The sequence below is a fragment of the Heteronotia binoei genome, chromosome 2 (assembly GCF_032191835.1).
Source record: "Heteronotia binoei isolate CCM8104 ecotype False Entrance Well chromosome 2, APGP_CSIRO_Hbin_v1, whole genome shotgun sequence".
In the NCBI taxonomy this organism is placed as follows: Eukaryota; Metazoa; Chordata; class Lepidosauria; order Squamata; family Gekkonidae; genus Heteronotia; species Heteronotia binoei.
Window position 1 is genome coordinate 83734857 of NC_083224.1, and position 20119 is coordinate 83754975.

At 45.0% G+C, this 20119-nt stretch overlaps 1 protein-coding gene across 2 annotated transcripts in view; it reads left to right on the forward strand.

Annotated features, from left to right (window-relative positions):
• Window positions 1–9666: 9666 nt before the first annotated feature.
• ILRUN (inflammation and lipid regulator with UBA-like and NBR1-like domains) overlaps window positions 9667–20119 on the forward strand; it is a 70397-nt gene continuing 59944 nt past the window's right edge. For both annotated transcript variants that reach the window (XM_060231476.1, XM_060231475.1), the window contains exon 1: window positions 9667–9942. In XM_060231476.1, the coding sequence (XP_060087459.1) occupies window positions 9785–9942 (158 nt within the window). In that variant the 5' untranslated portion in view covers window positions 9667–9784. The remainder of the gene's footprint in view (window positions 9943–20119) is intronic.

Consider the following 20119-nt stretch of genomic DNA (forward strand, 5'->3'; position numbering starts at 1 on the left):
AACATTAAATTAACCCCAAACCGATTAATACATTAGTTAAAACAGTTACTAAATCTAAAAACATTAAGTTAGATCTGACAGTACCGTTATTAGTCGACGCTATACCTGTCAGTTTGTGAATGATGGCGGATCTCCAGACTGGACCGTTTTGATGTTTCTCTGTGGACTTGGTCAGCCGTTCATGAATGCCTGTTTGAAAAGGGTGGTCTTGCAGGCCCTGCGGAACTGATCAAGGTTCCGCAGGGCCCGCACCTCCTCTGGGAGTTGATTCCACAAGGAAGGGGCTGCGGTAGAGAAGGCCCGTGCATAGGTAGTCCGAAGTTTAACTTCTTTTGGCCCAGGGGTGGTCAATCTGTTTTTACCTACTGACCTCAGTGCTCTCTGGGGCTCATACGGGGAGAGACGGTCCCTCAGGTAGGTCGGTCCTCGGCCATATAGGGCTTTAAAGGTAATCACCAGCACTTTGTACTGGACCCGGTATACAATCGGCAGCCAGTGCAGTTCGCGCAGCCCCGGCCGTATATGCTCCCATCTTGGGAGGCCAAGCAGCAGCCTGGCCGCCGCGTTCTGCACTAGCTGCAATCTCCGGGTCCGGCACAGAGGCAGCCCCATGTAGAGGGCGTTACAGTAGTCCAATCTTGAGGTGACCGTCGCATGGATCACCGTTGCTAGGTCCCGGCGCTCTAGGAAAGGGGCCAACTGCCTCGCCCGCTTCAGATGAAAGAATGCTGACTTGGCTGTGGCTGTTATCTGGGCCTCCATTGATAATGAAGGCTCCAGTAAAACACCCAAGCTCTTTACCCGCTGCGCCGCCTTCAGCGGCGCACCGTCAAAGGTCGGGAGAGATATTTCCCTCCCCAGAGCGCCACGACCCACACAGAGAACCTCTGTCTTCGCTGGGTTCAGCTTCAGCCCACTCAGCCTAAGCCATGTTGCAACAGCCTGTAGAGCCTGATCCAGGCTCCCCGGGGCAGAGGCGGGCCGTCCGTCCATTAGCAGATAGAGCTGGGTGTCATCTGCATATTGATGGCAACCCAGCCCAAACCTCCGGACAATCTGGGCAAGAGGGCGCATATAGATGTTAAATAACATAGGGGAGAGAACTGCTCCCTGGGGCACCCCACAGTCTAGTGTGCGCCTCTGGGATCGTTCACCCCCAATTGCCACCCTTTGTCCCCGACCCATGAGGAAGGAGGAAAGCCATTGTAAGGCCAACCCCCTAACCCCTATGTCGGCGAGGCGGTGGATCAGCAGCTGATGGTCGACTGTGTCAAATGCAGCCGACAGATCTAATAACATCAGCACTGCCACACCGCCTCGATCCAGTTGGAAACTGGACTATCTGGAAACTGGACTATCTGGAAAGATAGTCATCCTTTTGGCATGATCTGAAAGGTCCCAAACAGATAGGGGTCTAACAGTGCAATCCTAAAGAAAGTCTCACTTTGTTTAATGTGGCTAACTCCCAAGTATGTGTACATAACATTGGAGCCCAACAGGCAGCTATTGCCAGCCCCCAGGTGGGAGCTGAAGTTGTTCCAGAATTACAACTTATCTTCAGCCTATAAAGATTAATTCCCCTGAAGAAAATGGCTGCTTCGGAGGGTGGACTCGCATCACATTCATTGAGCACCCCTCACCATACTCTGCCTCAAAATCTCCAGGAATTTCCCAACCTTGAGCTGGCAAACAATGAATGCATGTGGATAATCTGTTAGTTGTGTTTCCATGTCATAATAAGTGCTATCATCTCACAACCAATTTATGGTGATCCCAACAAGGGACTTTCAAGGCAAGTGAGAAGCAGAGTTTTCCTTGGTGGTTCAGTATCAAAGTACCAACCTTGCTTAGCTTCCTAGACTGGACAAGATCAGGTTATACCATGCCACCTTCCCTCCCATGTAAAGCGTTTGACATTATTAAAGACAGTATGATCCATGCAACGGTCACCTCGAGACTAGACTACTGTAATGCCCTCTACATGGGGCTGCCCTTGTGCCGAACTCGGAAGTTGCAGCTAGTGCAGAATGCTGCGGCCAGGCTGCTACTGGGACTACCTCGGTGGGAACATGTGCGGCCTGGGCTGAAGGAACTGCACTGGCTTCCAATTATATTCCGAGTTCGCTATAAGGTGCTGGTTATCACCTTTAAAGCCCTATATGGCCGAGGCCCTGCCTACCTTAGGGACCGCCTCTCCCCACACGTTCCCCAGAGAGCACTAAGATCTAGTTCTCAAAGCCTTCTAAGGATCCCTGGACCAAAAGAGGCCAAACTAAGAGTAACAAGAGAGCAGGCCTTTTCTGTAATGGCCCCCCACTGGTGGAACCAATTGCCGGAGGAAGTGCGAGCCCTGAGGGACTTTAATCAATTCCGCAGGGCTTGCAAAACCACTCTCTTTCTGCAAGCATATGAGGAACCCTGAAAGCGATATCTCGCCATCGAAATACGTCAACTGAATATAGCACCTTAACTTAATTTTAGCTGAAATTTAATGTAACTGTTTTAACTGTATGTATTAATTGTATTTTAAAATTGTTTTATAAATAATGGTATACCATGTCATGTTAGCCGCCCTGAGCCTGCTCCGGCGGGAAGGGCGGGATATAAATAAAAGTTTATTATTATTATTATTATTATATTATTATAACCCCCATTTTACTTAAGAACAGCACTAGTCTTATGGTTCCTTAATGTTACTGTTGTGGAAATAAATTGTGTACATGAAAGGATTTCTGCCAATTATATACATGCTCAGCAAAATCATACAAAGAATCACATTTGTCCTTGTAAAAAAAGTTCTTTTGCCATGTAAAAGCCCACTTAATCCCATTGGGTGTGGCAGTGCCAACGGAGGAATGCCAGTACTGCTAACAACAGGAAAACCACACAAGACTGTCCTTGTGTGGACACTACCTACGTCTGCTTTATTCCTGTCTCTAGACTCAAAGGTGCTTCATGGAGTTGCTGATACTACTGGAGCCAGCCAGTCATTGCACACCTGCATCTGCGATACCTTCAGTATATGATTGCTGGGAGAAATGAAAGTCTTAGGTACAGTGTACTATAGCTGCTGAATGATGAGAGCAATAGTAAGTGAATCTACTCAAAAATAAATCAGTTTTATGCAGTGGGGCTAACTGCTAGGAAAGTATTCTTAAGAATGCAGCCCAAGTGAAAAGGTGATGTATAGATATAAGAACATAAGAAGTGCCCTTATGGATCAGACGAGTGCAGGCCTGTAGCTACCTGGGGGCCCCCAACTCAGGCCCCATGACCAGCTGCTGGGGCCTCTGCCACCGCCTCCTCCCTTTCCCCTCACTCTGGAGGTGTGGGAGAAGCAGCCTCCAGGAGTGATTCCGGAGTTCCGCAAGGCCTATAAGACCGCTCTTTTCCAGCTGGCTTTCAACTGACGCTGAGCCTGTATTGTAGGGAAATTGAAGAAATACTGTCGCCATTGAAATTGAAATTATATGACATCAAAGAGACTAACACCAAATTATTTTGACTGTTTTAATTATCGAATGTATAATTTTATAATATGTATGGTTTTAATTGTTTGTTGTGGTTTTGTACTGTGAGCCACCCCGAGCCTTCTTTGGCGGGGAGGGTGGGATATAAATAAATAAATAAAATTTAAAGACCCCGCCGACTAGCAGCAGGGTCTTTAAATCCCATGTGGAGGCTGGGGGCTGCTTGTGCTGCCCCTCCCATGTGATCTGAATTGCCAGGGGAGGTGGCGGCTGAGGCCTTCCCTCCCCATGGGGACTTGAGACTACTCCACCTCCCCCAGTTCAGATCACATGGGAGGGGTGGCAGAAGCATCCATCCACTTCCATGTGTGATTTAAAGACTTCTTTAAATCATTCTGGGAGGCAGGCAGCTGCTACCTGCATGCCTCTTAAGTGATCCGAATCGTGGGGGGAGGGAGGAAGCTGCCAAGCCTCAGAAGAGGCTGCAGGTCACCCTCTCCGCAATTCAAATTGCTCCTGGCCATCGGCCTCCAGGAGTGATTTAAAGATGCTGCCGACCAGCTCAGGGAGGCAGGTGGCTGCTTCTGCCGGAAATGCGGGAGATGTCATCAAGGTGCAGAAGAAGCAGCTGCCTGTGTTACGTTCTCAGGGTGCAGGCAGGTGTCCAAAGGCAGTCCAAGGTCAAAGTCCAGGAAATCAAGAAGGAGCCAAGTCACCAATGCAGAATCACAAACCGGAATCAGAAATCAATGTCCAAAAGCCAAAAGGTCAGGGTGCCAAGGAAATCAAGCAGGTCAGGATCAGGAAAGAGCGTGGATGTAAGCCAGAGAATAGACTTGTTGCTTCCACAAGGTTACCAGGTCCTGGGTGGGAGCTATATGGGAGTTTCAATCAGCCTGCTCTCTGGGTGGCAGTGACTCTGCTAGAACTCAGGGCTGAGAGATCTGAAGCATCGGCATGCCTCATGTCTTCACTCTGAAAGTTCTTTCCAGAGTCTGCTTCGAACTCTTGAGATGGGAGGAGGAGAGCTTGGAGGAATTGATCGTCAACAGCTGACACTGGTGCCTGGAGAGTGATTGATGGGCCAGCTGCTGTTTGTCCAGCTGAGGGACTGGCTGGCAACTCTTCCAGGTCTGTTAACCCTTCCAGCCCCTCCTCATCAGGGCTCATGACAGCCTGCCTCTTTGAGTGATTTAAATCGCTCCTGGAGGCCAGCAGACATTCTTGCTGCACCTCTGGAGCAATTCTTAGGTATGGGGGGGAGACTTTTAAAAAATTGTTCAGCAGAAAATCATGTCAGGATTTTTAGTCTTAGCCAGGGGGTCTTCGAGAGAAGTCTTCAGAATACCAGTCTGAAGTGAAGACAGTGGGCTTAGGCTGGGCAGTTGTAAAATTAACTGAACGAGGGGCTGAGAGTGACCAGAATGGCTGAGCTCCTTGTGGGAGACAGAGCTGAGTGGACTCTGTCTGGAAGACAGAGTTTTCAGATGGTTTGAAACTCTCTGAGGGAAATTTTGCCAGTGCACCAGGCAATCTCCAACTACAAACAAGATCACACAAATACACACTGAGGGGAGAACTGGATTCTGGTAGTCAGCAGGGTCACCCAAGACTCAGACCAGAGACGCGCTGTGGGGCTGAGACACATCAGAATTGAGGGGTGCGAGTCCTGGAAGATAGCTAGTGTGAAAGGGTCTGTGAGGGAGAATACTGATACCAGTCAGGAGTTCTCTATGTGTATGTGGAAGAGTGATTGAAGTTTGTTATTTATATGATTTGGCACTGCCTAAGTTAGGGTAAAACATCTGATGAAACAGCATTCTGAGTGCCTAGAAGACAGCCTGTGTGAAGTAGAGTCTAGTGGGACTCTGAAACCTGCCTGGTTTATTGTTTATTTTAAAGATCTTCTGCCAAAGTCTTGTTATATTTTTACCTCAGCCTGAAAAAGTCTCTACTCTCTAATTATTTTATTCTGCCAACCAGCTGCCAACGGATTTGCCTTTTAATATTTAACAGTTATAATCAATATTATTTCATCCCCCTACTTGCCTTTTGTTACCTAATAAATAGTTTGTGGTTGTTAACGTTAAAACTGTCAGGTGCCAATTATTATTGGTTCTGACAGGATTTCTGTGAGTCTGACTGAGGGACTGAGAGAAAGTGACTGGGGAAAAATTTAAAGTGGTCACCTCCTGAGTAAAGCCTCTGACAGGGTTCCTCACACCCCCACCTTTAAATTTCTGACTGTGGCCCTGGACCAGTGGCCCATCTACAGGGGCAGACTGGGGAAGGGGAAATGGCCCAGCCTACCTCTGCTCTGCCCCCCCAAAGCAGGGAAAAAGATTATGCCTGGCCAGCCCTGAGTGTCCTGTGCCTGTTCAAGCTGTACTGAGGGTGGGTAGAGTGAAGCTATACCTGCCCCCTCCCTTGCTATACTGGATGGGTTTTGTCTCTTTTTGTTGCAAGGCCAGATAGGCATGTCTCTTGCCACAAGGTAGGGCGGGGCAGGGACATCCCTCAGTGTAGCAAGGCCAGGGAAGGATATCGTTCACCATGGAGAAGGCAGGGCTGGGAGGCAGGGTGAAGTACAGACCATGCAAGTCCTTCATTGTGCTGGACAGAGCAACTCCAGGCAAGAAGCCTCCTTTTGTGTGCCTCCAGATTGTGATGACTTGTGCCTGTCTCCTGTTTAGAATGGAGTGGCCCACTGGAGATCTCCCACTTTTACAACTGATCTTCAACTGGCAGAGATCACCTTCCCTGGAGAAAATGGATGCTTTGAAGGGTGGACTCTATGGCATTGTACCAGGTTGAGGCCCCTTCCCTCCTCAAACTGAACTCTCTCCCAGATCCACCCCCAAAATCTCCAGGTATTTTCCAACACAGACCTGGCAACCCTACAGGCCACTGACCCACAGGGATTTTCTCCTGTGATCTTAATGGCCAATTCATTCCTGCTCATCTCGTCCAGCATCTTGTTTTACACAGTAACTCTGGTTACTCTGTCCTTTTTTCAATATAATGTAACTTGAGGGTTGGATTACTGGAGTATTTCTTCTTCTGCCATGTTCCTCTACAAGCAACAATTTTAAGATTGCTGTATTCATACGTGAGCAATTGAGCCAGACTTTATGGTCCAGCTGTTCCTACCCATGAGACAGAAAGCATCCTAGAGTATTCAGTGCAAAGTACTAGTGAGAATTCTCTTCTTTTTGCATTTTATGTACAATACTTGCAATCCTGAAGAGGGTTACATATGGGTTTGCCATTTGCCTGCATAAACTTCAGCCCCAATGGTCTTAGAATGGTGTTACCTTGTTTAGGATTGCACTGTGAGAGAAAATCCTATGTAGATCTACTCAGAATTATACACATCTATTCAATGAGGCTTACTACCAAGAAAGTGTCCATCAGATTGCACTATGAATCACTATTAATTAGTTGAGAAACTGAGGAATGGCAGTGATGATCTAGGAATCCCCATGTGACTGTGTTCTTTACCACAGAGATTAGGAGATATTCTGTGAGCGTCACTTAAAGATGACATCACCCCCTCTCAAATGCCACTGTCCCAAGGCACCACCTTCAAAATCTCCTGGCATTGTTCAAGGCAGTCTGGCAACCCTATCTTCCTTTTAAGGCCACTGAAGTAAACGGGGTTAGAAGGATATAACTCTGCTTGGGATTGTCCTGTTGATCTGTTTTTTCTTTAACATTGTTCTGAATTCCCCCTGTATTTGTGTTGTTGTAGTACTTACTATACAAACATTGAAAGAGGAAACATTCTAGTATCACTGGTGAACATCCCATGTTTAAAACCCCACCATGTTTGTATTAAATGTTACATTTGCACAATTTTTTCCTACCAAGCTTGTTCCAAGACGAGCCTAATTATGGGGAAAATGAAAGTTGATAATCTAGGCTTTCAAAGCTCCCATCTCAGGACAGTGAATTTCAGCACAAATTTACACAAAGTATGGTTTCCCTGAGTTCCATGTGCACAAGCTTTTCCATTGGAGGCAATGACAGCAACACTTCTGACAAAAGCATATGCAATATGTACGGACTTCTTGGGCTAGTTATTCATAGCACCATCTTGATATTTGTAATATTATAGCCTACTACATGAGATCACACATATTTAGAATGCACTATTTAGAAAGTAACGTATTACATGTTCATAATTATAGACAATGCACCTGTGTTTTCCACATTAAAGGATTGAATTGAAATAACAGTGACTCCTACACAGAATTACCTTGTTTAGGATTGCACTATGAGAGAAAATCCTATGTAGATCTACTCAGAATTATACACTTCTATTCAATGAGGCTTACTACCAAGAAAGTGTCCATCAGATTGCACTATTAATCACTTTTAATTATTAGCCATGTAACTAGTTTTTGTTATTAGTTGTGAGATAATTTTAAAAATGTGACTCAGAAGTCTTAATTTGCTTTCATTTCAATAAGAGGAGTTATGCTATGGGCAGTTACATGGATTTTGTTTATCACATATCATGGTCATTTCATATATTAAAAATGAAAATATCTCGTACAATTATTTGATAGCTCCCAAATACAACTGTTCTATACCCCACATATGAATATCAGTGAGAACTCAACAAAAGCATGAAGAAATTAACCAACACACAAATTTATATGAATAAACTCCGAGAACCATAATTGGGCACTTTCTACTTCCTGCCAAAGATACATAAACTTGGCAACTCTGGACATCCCATTGTCTCAAGTGTAGGCACCATCACTGTAGGAGTATCAGGATACATGGACATCCTGGGACGATAGGTTATTGATACCTCCAACTATGTCTGTAATGCTGATTTCTCCATGCCTACTATTCCTCTGCATACCACACCTAATCCCACGCCAGATCTAGGGGGGGGCAGAAGGGGGTGCTTGCCCCGGGCGCCACTGGAGGGGGGGGATGCCAAATTGGGTATGGAGTCCATTCTATTCTATGGGTCCGTAAAACAGAATGGGTCATAAGGGGGCACCATTTTTTAATCCCCCCCCTCAAAAAACATGTAGATCTGGTCCTGCCTAATCCAATCACAGCCACTATTGTCATTCACCTATTGCCATTTGCCTGCAATTGTCATTCAGCATCTGAAATCACTGCACTGCACTCTCCAAGATATGACAGATTGACTCACATTCTAGCTGTATCTGAATAAGTGAGCTGTGACTCACAAAAACTCATACCTGTCACAAATTTTGTTGGTCTTTTGAGGTGCTACTGAACTCTTATTCTTTTCTACTGCTACAGACATACACAGATACCCATCTTAATCTATTTGTGTATTTACGGTACTTAAGTAAAAATAGCTATTAATATACAATACAGTGAACTATAAAGACATATGTGTATACATATATATTTGCCATCAAGTTGCAGCTGAGTTATGACAACACCATAGGGTTTTCAAGCCATTAAATGTTCAGACGAGGTTTACCATTGCCTGCTTCTGCATAGCAACGTTGGCATTCCTTGGTGATTTCCTATCCAAATAATAACAAAGGCTGACCTTGCTTACTTTCCAAGATCTGATGAGATGGGGCTAGCTGAGACTATCCAAGTCAGGGCAAACCCTATGTACATCCTCATGTGAGATTAATTTGCTCCTGCAGATCTGTGTAACATTGGCCATTCTGGCAAAACCAAACCATTCTAATAAGCCAAATCAACCGGCTTCTGTTTAAAGTTTTCCTGCTGTTCTAGATTTTCAAGACCACTGTTTCAGGTATCAACTACTTTTGCTTTAATACGAAATCGGACTATTTCCAAGTAAAATATGAATGGAACATGAGCTAAATAGTTTCAACTGCCCGCCCTTTGTTTTATTTTCCTTTTGATCACTTAAATTTGCTGTACTCTATAATATTGGAAGTCTTGCTTCTAGCGCGCCAAGGCTGCAAGAAGGCTCATTTAAATCATAGGGACTTATTTCTAAGTAAACATGTGAACGATTAGGCTGCGCAAGTCCAGTAAATCAAATTTAAAACAAAAGTCCCGCTCATTCAACCTAAGAGCCTTTTGTTTGTCTACGAAAACAACTCCCACCTCCCATTTCTGCATTGAGATGTTTGTATTTTGGTTTCTTCTGCTATGACATTATCACGTCTGTGAGCTCACGAAGCGTGATGACGATGCGACGTCGGCGTGTCCTGCGTACTACGCGCTCGCTTCCCCTCCCCCATGCAGCTCTGAGGAGGCGGCAGTGGCGGCTTACGGGCGGCCCGGGGCCTAGTGCGAGTGGCCGGGCTGGCGCAGGCGAAGGGGGCCCCGGCGCCATGGAAGGGATGGACGTGGACTTGGACGCCGAGCTGATGCAAAAGTTCAGCTGCTTGGGCACCACCGACAAGGACGTGCTCATCGGCGAGTTCCAGCGGCTTCTCGGCTTCCAGCTTAGCCCGGCCGGCTGCGCCTTCTTCCTGGACATGACGAACTGGTACAGCGGGGGGGTGGGGCGGGGGGGCTGGGAGCGTGTGTCGGGGAGGGGGCGCGCTGCTGCTCCGGAAGGGTGTCTTGACTGAACAAGTTCATTGGCTGTGCTTTCTGGGAGGGCTGAGCGTAGGCCTGCCTGCGGAGGACCTTTTCTAAGGCCCGGTTTGCTTTCTGCCTCGGAAAGCGCTGCTTTTGCCAAGCCCCTCAACCTAAGGGGTCGTCACGTTAAACTGAAGCGACCTGGTGGAGGGCCGTATCATTCTGCTGTGACGGCGCAAGCCTGTGTATCTCTGCGAAGTGAGAAAACTCCGTACAATGTAAACAACCCCCAGTGTGACGCTTCTTCACTTGTGGGACGAGTCATACGAGTGTCACCCAAATAAAAAAGAGCAGTTGCTTTTTAAAAAAATCGGTAATTGCGTTGGTTGAAGCTGCCTTATCCACGTCTTTTGTTCATACTAAAGCATATACTTCGTGAGAGGTTGTACCATATTGTGGTTTGATGTGTGTCAGAGGGCTGAATGCAAGTTCTTCATTGCGTTTTAAAATGCATATTTGTCTGTTCCGTGTTAGAACGATTCTTTGCTGCTATAAAAAAGTTTTTGATGCTACCCGTGTAAGCTACTTCCTCCACCCCCCGCCCCCGCAAAAGCTTGCTTTCTTTGCAAATGGAAGTTGATCACATATAGAACAACTTGGGTTGGACTACACGAAATGGAAATGTGTATTATCAGTTTTCATAGTTCAGGCATTTTGGATTGAGGAGGGGACATCACCTTGTTGCTTTTCCGCTAAAACTTCTCACATTTTAGCAGTTTTCTTTACAGATTAGAAAGTTGATGAAATTTGGTATCTGCTGCAGATATTCATTGACCTATAAGCTATTTCTTCTACTTTGGACTTGCAAAGTACTTAATGACAACCCTTTGAGGTAGGTGTATTTTCTGAAGAGGAGTGAATCTGAGATAATTACATAACACTGGAGGATAAAAGAGCTAGCATCAGTCTGGGTTCACAGACTGGGCTGATCATATTTGCCCATACCATACAATCAAAAGTCTCACTCAGTGTTAATTAGTTGTTTTTAAAAGTAGCATAGGCATTGTGTGAAAATCTGTGATAGTATGGTGTCCAGGCATATTTTTGGTAGCTGGAGATGAAGTGGTCTATATAGCTCTTGGGGGGGGGGTGGAATCCTTCTGGTGCTGCTACTGCTCTACAACATGTATAATCTTCATCTCTTTGTGTTGCAAAATTCTTTAACAAAAATCACAAATTTCAATTTAATCATTTTAATATGTATAAATAAAAAGTTGAAAGGAGAAGCACTGCACAAATCTGCCGACTATTATCAGCAAAACATAATGCAAGAACTGTATATACACATATAATTACACTGAGCGTGGCATTTCCTTCATCTGGAGGAAGAATTGGGGCTGATGTGTGAAATACCATACAGCAAGAATTGCTGACCAGCCTGGAGAAAAATGTATTTTTCCTTTGATAGAGGGTTAATGAGGGGAAATGAGCAGCTGAAACCTTTCCATGACATGTAAGTAAGTAACATCACCTGTAATTAACACAGTGTATGTGTGTGTTGCAAGTGTCCTTCACCTTGCAACCAGGTTGGATTTCCTTAGTGGTTTCCCATCCAAGCACTAGTAAGTGCTGACCCTGCTTATTTTCTGAGATCTGATGAGACCAGGCTAGCCTGGGCCATCCAGGCCAGACCAACTAACATAATATAGAGCCTTTATTAAACCCTTAAGGTTTCCTCTGGGTAGTTGGCAACTCTGGATGTATTGTAAGGGAGGATGATCACATACTTTGGGATGGATCAAATAAATGAGTATTGCAGATTGAGTGATTTTTGATTATTCCTTTATACTCTAGCTTACTTTAGCTTTACCCCATTATGCTGATGTTGGGGATCCCTTTTTCCCCAGGGTCAGCATTGGTGTGGGCTTTTGGGGATGCAGCAGCAAGGGAGCAGGCAAGGAGGTCACACTGCAGATAGAAATCCCTTCCTTCCAAGGAAATTACTGATTTATCTAAGGCTTTATCTACAGTACAAAGGCTCTTGGGAAAAGAAATCAGAGCTGCCTGTTGCTGCTGCTGCTGTCAAGTCATAGCTGACTTATAGCAACGCTGTGGAGTTTCCAAGGTAAGAGACATTCTGAAGTGGTTTGCCACTGCTTGCCTCTACATCACTGGCTGTTTTTAGAATTACAAATATCTTTTCATCAGCTTTTATAGGAGACTGGGAACGATTCTGCATTAGCCTTTGACTCGTTCTTGGCTCTCAGATTTGCACAGGGCAGGGAGCAAGCAGGGAACATGCAGCCCCACTACAGAGATGCCAGTGCAGAATCCAGGAAAAAGAGCCACTTTGAGGAGCCCCATACAGAGGGAAGGCAAGTGCTAAGTGTGGGATCAGTCTGGGACAGACTGTTGATCCACAGTAGTAAATACAGTGTAAAATATAGATTTGTCACCATCTAACTGCTGGTTTGGCTTTTAGTCGTTTAGAAAGAATGGTGTATTAAAGCCTAGTGCTATGTCCTGGTGAATAATCATTGCACTCCATGAAGCCCATGCTATGGATATTTGCATAATTGTAATGTTCATAGGTTAAGTGTAAAAGGCCAAATGCATAAACAAACAGTAGTTGTTTTTACTGTTTCATATAAATATGATACAGTTGTTAAAATGGGGGGTGTATGTGCAAAGGAATGGGATTCTAAAGATATGTGTGTTTTTTATATTTTTATCTTGCCTGTATTCTGAGTAGTTCAAAATATCATGTATGATCTTCCCATCCATCTCATACCTAGAACTCAGTTCTTTGGTGTCTCTCATCAACCATTACCCCATTTCTGTAAATTCATATTTGACTTGTTTAAGAAAGATAAGTGTGATAACTGTCTTTGCAGTACAGTGTTTTGAGTACAAGTGGAGGAGGTAGCATTCCTGGCCATTGCATGAATGGGCTATGTTAGCATTCCACTGTTGAAACTATCTGGTGAGGTTGGTAGAAGTACTTCACTTGGAAACAGGAGAGGTAGATTCTTCCAGGAGAGACTGGTCCCTTACCTTGACTCCAAACCTGGCTGTCATTGGTATATTTTCTACAAGTCAAAACCTGCATTCTTTATTTTTGTCCTGTCATTCAGTTGAATGTGTTTTCACCTTGGTCTATTCCTGGGCTTCTTCATCAGAGGTAATAGTGTCAGGCTGTATTCACTTTCCAGAGCTTGTTGTATGCAAACCAGAGTCTGTTGCTTCTGAATGGAAGGGCAGAATAGACATGGATGTTTGGTCAGAAATGGAGGAGTATGGTATCCACAGTCATGTATATCTGAGCTCCCATTTTTTTCCATCAAGCATATGAGAAGTGCTCTAGTTGGGTTCACTGCATGCACCAAAGCACAGTTGTTCTTGATTCATAATTACCATGTGTTGCCTTTGTAAGAGCCAATGCTTTCAACTGATATATGAAGGAGAGGAGTTGGATCTTCAGCTCCACAGTTTATGTCACCCTGCAGGGGCATATTCTGTTCCAGATTTCCATCTGGTAGTGATTAGTAACTAAGAAGAAGAAGTAGTCTGAATGCTATCGTATGCAATGTCCCTTTCTGTGAAGTTCCTGTCATGATGAGTGTCTGTCTAGAGGCCAACAATAGGATTTCTGTGGGACCAAGATCTTAAGTTTCTTTTCTTTTGGATTCCATTATTGTTGGAGCTGGGTATTTGCAATTAAGTGTTTTCATTTGAGCTTTATAACCAGATTTCCTTCTCCCTCTACCCCCTTGTGCTCATATTTACCCAAAATTTCATATATATATCATAGCTAAGGGATGTGTCTTCTTGTTATACTTCATGATATTGCCATGCTGTAATTTATTGTTGTATGGTGTTTTGGCTACTGGACAAATGCTCTCACATCTATTCATGATGGAGTAGCGACACAACTCCAGACCTTCTTGGAGGAAACTGACATCCCGGGCCCTTTCTGGTCTGGCATTCACCCTGTCTATGGGGCGGAGAGGGTGTTGGTCACCTTGGTGGATGATCTCTGGAGGCATCTGGATCGTGGTGGATTGGCGTTGCTGATACTTTTAGACCTCTCAGCAGCGTTTGATACGGTCGATCATGAGGTGTTGTCCCACCGCCTCGTCGTTGTGGGGGATCCGGGGATTAGCTTTACAGTGGCTAGTCTCCTTTCTTCATGGTTGGGGACAGAGGATGGCCTTCAGGAGAGAGTTGTCCCAGTGGCAGCCACTTGAATGTGGCATGCCACAGGGGGCAGTTCTTTTCCCAAAGTTATTTAACATCTATATGCACCCCCTTGCCCAGATGGTCCGGAGATATGGGCTGGGTTGCCACCAGTACGCTGATGACACCCTGCTCTATTGGCTTATGGATGGCCCCCTGGACTTCACCCCAGATCAATTGGATGAGGCGTTGCAAGCTGTGACTGGTTGGTTGCATCCAAGCCGGCTGAAGTTAAATCCATCTAAGACAGAAATCCTGTGTCTGGATCGGGGCAGGAGGGGGGAAGGGAGTGGGATCAGGTTCCCACCCTTCGATGGTACTCCATTAGTGCCATCAACAAAGGTGAAGAACTTGGGGGTAGTCCTGGATCCCACCTTATCTATGTAGGCCCAGGATGCTGCCTCTGCAAGGACTGCCTTTTTCCATCTGAGGCGGGCCTGGCAGCTGGCCCCCTATCTGGCATCCCGTGATTTAGCCACAGTGATTCATTCAACGGTCACCTCCAGATTAGACTATTGTAACTCTCTCCATTTGGGGCTGCCCTTGACTCTGCTCTGGAAACTCCAGCGGGTGCAGAATGCAGCAGCCCAGTTATTAGCATTGAGGCCTATATGGGCGCGAATGCAGCCAGTGCTGTGCAAACTACATTGGCTCCCCACCAAGTACCAGATCCATTTAAAGGCCCTTACCGTTAAGGCCCTATATGGCTTGGAGCCTGCATATCTTCGGAACCGCCTCTCCCCATACGAGCCCCCCCCCCCCCTGGGCTTTGAGATCATCTACACTGGCATTTGCCATTGGCAGAGTCGTGACCTAGCACCAGGCCATGGAAGCCTCAATACCAGGTCACAAGAAAAGCCAAAACTAGCTCCACCCCCAGCAAAGCATGAGCTCTTCTCTGCTTCCTTCCTTTCTTCCATTTCTCTGTTGTGCAGAGAAAAGCTAGCTTTGAAGGCTGACACAGGCTGCAAAGCCTGAGCTCCATTTGGCTTCCTTCCTTCCCCCGTCTCTGTGTTGTGCAGAGAAAAGCTAGCCTTGAAGACTGACACAGGCTGCAAAGCCTGAACTCCGTTTGGCTTCCTTCCTTCCCCCGTCTCTGTATTGTGCAGAGAAAAGCTAGCCTTGAAGACTGACACAGGCTGCAAAGCCTGAGCTCCGTTTGACTTCCTTCCTTCCACCGTCTCTGTGTTATGTAGAGAGGAGCTGGTCTGCCTCTCCTTCCTTCTCCCCCCCTCCCCAGTGTTTGAGAGAAAAGCTGGGGTCCACTGGCTCTTTAGATGCATGAAATGTTCTTCGAAGAATGAGCTTTCATGTGCCTTGCAGTATGTTCTTTTGGGGAGATTTCCCCAGGAGGCCTGGGTGGCAAAGAAGGGGGAACTGATTTTTTTTTTTTTCAGATGGGAGGAGCGGGAAGTGGGCATTCAAGTAGCTATTTTTTTTTTTTTTTACCAAATGACCTCTGGGCAGAATTGTTGCTGGGGGGGGGGAGGGAAGCAACATTGGTGGACATTACGGTGCTTTTGGGCATTGTGTGAGAAAATTTTGGATTGGATCGTCCACTGGCCTGATCCAACATGGCTTCTCTTATGTTCTTTCTTTCCATGTCTTTCTTTTCCTTTCTTTCCATTTCATTCTTTCCCTTTCTCCTTATTTCTTTCCTTCCATTTTTACTGGATGAAAGTTTTCTGTTTATCATACTGCTGTTGCAGACATAGCTCTGCCAATGAAAAGTTGGCACCCCCAGTTGTAGCCAGCTGGCCTTTCTATGAGATTTCTGTGTGAATGAATGAGAGTGAGAGGTGTGGGCAGAAAGAGATCATTGGAGATTACTGCTGTATATCTCAACAGCACTGGAAGTGATGGTACTGTGAACTTGGCACCATTTTATTGGTCCTGCTTTTAACAGCTGTCTGACACCAAAATTAAACTCCTTCTGTAGATATTAAAAAGGATTAAAGAAGCTCACTGGCTAAATATCTGCACAACAGGTTGCTTTTAAATGCATGGGAAACACAGCCAGTAAAAAGCTGCAAGCTCCTCATAAATATCCTTTTTGGGATAACTGCAGAAAAGCTTGTATGAACTTTATATAACTTGAAATTAATTCATTAATTGCAGTACAATTCCCTGCTACCTTTCACAGCAATTTCCCAGTGTTTCAGCCAAGGAAAAGTATAAAAAATAGCTGTCAAATGATTTTCTTGAAACCAAGCAAGCTTGATTGTAGCTTGAGGCAGGGTTCCAATAGTAGCAGCTGAAGGAAGGGCCTACTAAATGTGTCAGCATATTTTGAGGTAGAGCAGCTGCCAGGGCCCAATGTGGGTGGTACACAGTGCTGGCATTCCTGATGGCAGTGGCAACAGCACTCCCAACTGCATACACTGGCCAGTGCTGTTGAGGAAGGGGTGTGTAGGTGGTGCAGGCAATTGAACATGGGCATTACGAGTGCTTGCAAGCTGAAGAAGAACACACAAACAGATAGGTGCATCCAGGTGTGGGGGTGGAAAGAGAGGACCCTGAGAATGTATGAAAAGTTGTGGACCGCCCACTTTTCACCCCCATTTTTACTCAACGTGAGTTTCAGAGAGATTTTTCTGAAAATGAAGTTACTTCAGAAGAAGTGACAGGTTTGGGGAGTTCCCTGGAAGTGACATCACAGGAAAAGGTGGAGTTTTGGTTCAGTGTGCCCTGGAAGTGACACCACAGGAAATGACATAATTCCTGGCTCCACCCCAAAAGTCTCCTGGCTCCACCCCTGAATTTTAGTGGGCCATAAAGGAGAAGTGTAAAAATATCCTGGCCACAGGAAAGAAAAGTTTGGGAAACCCTGATCTACACAACATCTTCTTGTGATCCCTGGTCCTAAGGATGCCCGGTTGGCCCCAACGAGGACCAGGCCCTTTTCAATCTGGGCCCCTACCTGGTGAAATAAGCTCCTGTTGGAGATCTGGGCCCAGCAGGACTTACCCAAATTTTGCAGGGCCTGTAAGACAGAGCTCTTCCACCAGACTTTTAATCTACCAGGCATCCTCTGAAACCTTCCCCCAGCACTTTACTGTCCATGTGCTTGAGTTGGGTCAAGGGTCTGAGTTACATCCTTAAGTGGTGTCAGTGACCTGAAGCTGTGCAAAGTGGTGTTAATTAGCTGAAGTTGTACCAACTGCTGAACTATGGCCTCAGGCTGTACTATTGTTGGAGTTACGGAGTTACGGTCTTCTTATTTTAATCTGTATGTATTATGTTTATGAGATATTTTAAATTTGTTGTGTTTAATTTGGTGTTTTATTTATTGTTATTGCAATGTTTTAATGTTATAAACCGCCCTGAGCAGGGTATAAATAAAAAGGTAAAGGTAGTCCCTTGTGCAAGCACCAGTTGTTTCCGACTCTGGGGTGACGTTGCTTTTACAACGTTTTCAGTGCAGACTTTTTACGGGGTGGTTTGCCATTGTCTTCCCCAGTCATCTACACTTTTCCCCCAGCAAGCTGGGTACTCATTTTACCAACCTTGGAAGGATGGAAGACTGAGTCAACCTGGAGCCAGCTACCTGAACCCAGCTTCCACGGGGATCGAAGTCAGGTCATGAGCAGGGAACTCAGACTGCAGTACTGCAGCTTTACTACTCTGCGCCACAGGGCTCTTATGTCGGTATAAATAGGGCAGTGTATAAATCACAAATTAGATTAAAATTTAATGATCCTCTCCAGCCTACATATACATATAGAGTTGTTGTTATTCAAAACATTAATTCAAGAAGTGATAACTAACTCCATCAGCATAAACAGACTGCTAAGTTGGCATTTTACCAACCTACGCTTCCCAGATCCCCTGAGCAGAGTTCATGTGTAACTGTGTAGTGCAGTTGTGCAGTGTAATTGTCGTTCCTTTCTGAAGGTTTTAGTAAGGCTTTTTCTTGCACTGTTCAGTAATAGCAGAAGCCAGGTCATGTATGAGAAGTTCATTCTATGTCACTGTTGCCTCTCTCAGGAACTGTGGCAGTGTTTTGGGGAGCAGGTGAAGTGTGGACTCCTTCCCAGGTGAATTTCCAGTATTCCTGAGCAGTTCTGCGGTCTTTGCATGCACACACATATATATAGTGCTGAGTTGTTTAGGAACCAAGGCATGATGTCTTCATATGATCATGGACTTTCAGCATTATTGAGTCCTTATACGACCACTACCTCTCTTGCACTATGAAGTGTTACGCTGCAAGAGATGTAGTTTTACGCTGATCTGGCTTGGTTAGCTGTTTGCATTAGTGCTATACAATTATCATGTATGCCCATGAAGGATCATCACTGCAGTCTTCTTTGTTTCAGAGCCTTCTTTAGGATCATGCCCTGAAATTTTATTTTTGCTAGTAGACAGCTTATAATGCAATGTCTTTTCAAATCATATAATAGTAATGTATACTATTTTTATAGGGAGGGGGAAATAATTTTTTAAAACATAATTAGGGAATCAAAGATTTCAGGTTTTCACGGCTGGTAACATCATTAGGGTTTGTAGAATCTTTCGGGCTCAAGTGCCGTGTTCTACTGGAGAAAGTTTTCCTTCCAGGCGTTTCGTTCTCAGCTGCGGAGAACATCCTCAGTGGCGTTGCAGCCGGAGCAGGCGCTCTGACCTTCTTATGCACAGCAGCCAAGAAGGTCAGAGTGCCTGCTCCGGCTGCAACGCCACTGAGGATGTTCTCCGCAGCTGAGAACGAAACGTCTGGAAGGAAAACTTTCTCCAGTAGAACACGGCACTTGAGCCCGAAAGATTCTACAAACCCTAATAATTAGGGAACATTTTTAAAAACATAATTAGTAAACACCTGGTAAAATTTTACTCTTGCTTGATGTAGAATTAGTTTTGTTTTTTGTTTTAAATGAGGTGGAAGTTTTAGAAGAACTGACCAGACACTGTGTGTGGTATATTAACAAGACACTTTCTTGTCTGATTGTCTGGCATAAATTCTGCTGTTCACTGTACTTAACTGGTGCTGAACATATACATCATTAGTTTTCTTCTCCATCAGATGTGATATAATCTTAGAAAGCCTGCTGACTATGAACAAAGTATCTAGCACTTTAGATTTCACCATTGAGATTAGTATTTGTTTATTATTAAGCTTTTCCTAGCTTCCTAAGTGTTATTCTCAGGCATGTCTGAGCATGTTCTGGTTCTTCAGCAGTGTAGTTGCCATCTGTTAAATTGGTCTAACTGTGGTTTCTTTGACTCTTTTTTTGATGAGTTTACTCATTAGCAAGTGCAAATCAGGAGGCAATTTGAGATTTGCATCTGTATTAAACATATATGCAGATCAGGGGTCCACAATCTTTTTGAGCCTGAGGGCACCTTTGGAATTTTGACCCAAGGTGATGGACACAACCACAAAATGGTAGTTAGAGGAAACACAGCCAACTACAAAATAGTGCCAAAGGATGTGGAACAAACCATAAAATGTGAGGGAGTAAAGTAATGTGTAACTGTCGCTTTTCAGCATTTTAGGCAGAACCTCTGTTTAACTGGAAACTTTTTAAAGTGAGTGTATTGTTTTAAAATATTTTCTTGCATATACATAAAAAATATACGTATTTTCCTGCATTGGGCAGGGAGTTGGACTAGATAATCCTGGAGGTCTCTTCCAATTCTATGAGGTAGCTAAGAAATACTCATCTGGCAGATCTCCAGTGGCCAGTCAGAAGCTCTGCTCAGCAGAAGTTCCACCTGCCTCCACTCCTTAAAAAACACTTTGTGGGTGCCATGTCATCTATAGGTGCCACATAGGGTACCCCTGATGTAGATGAATCCCCCTCCCCTTTTGAACTATGGGATTTGTTGTTGTTCAATCACACAGTCGAGTCCGACTCTTTGTGACCCGATGGTCCAAGTCACACCAGGCCCCTCCTGTCTTCTACCAT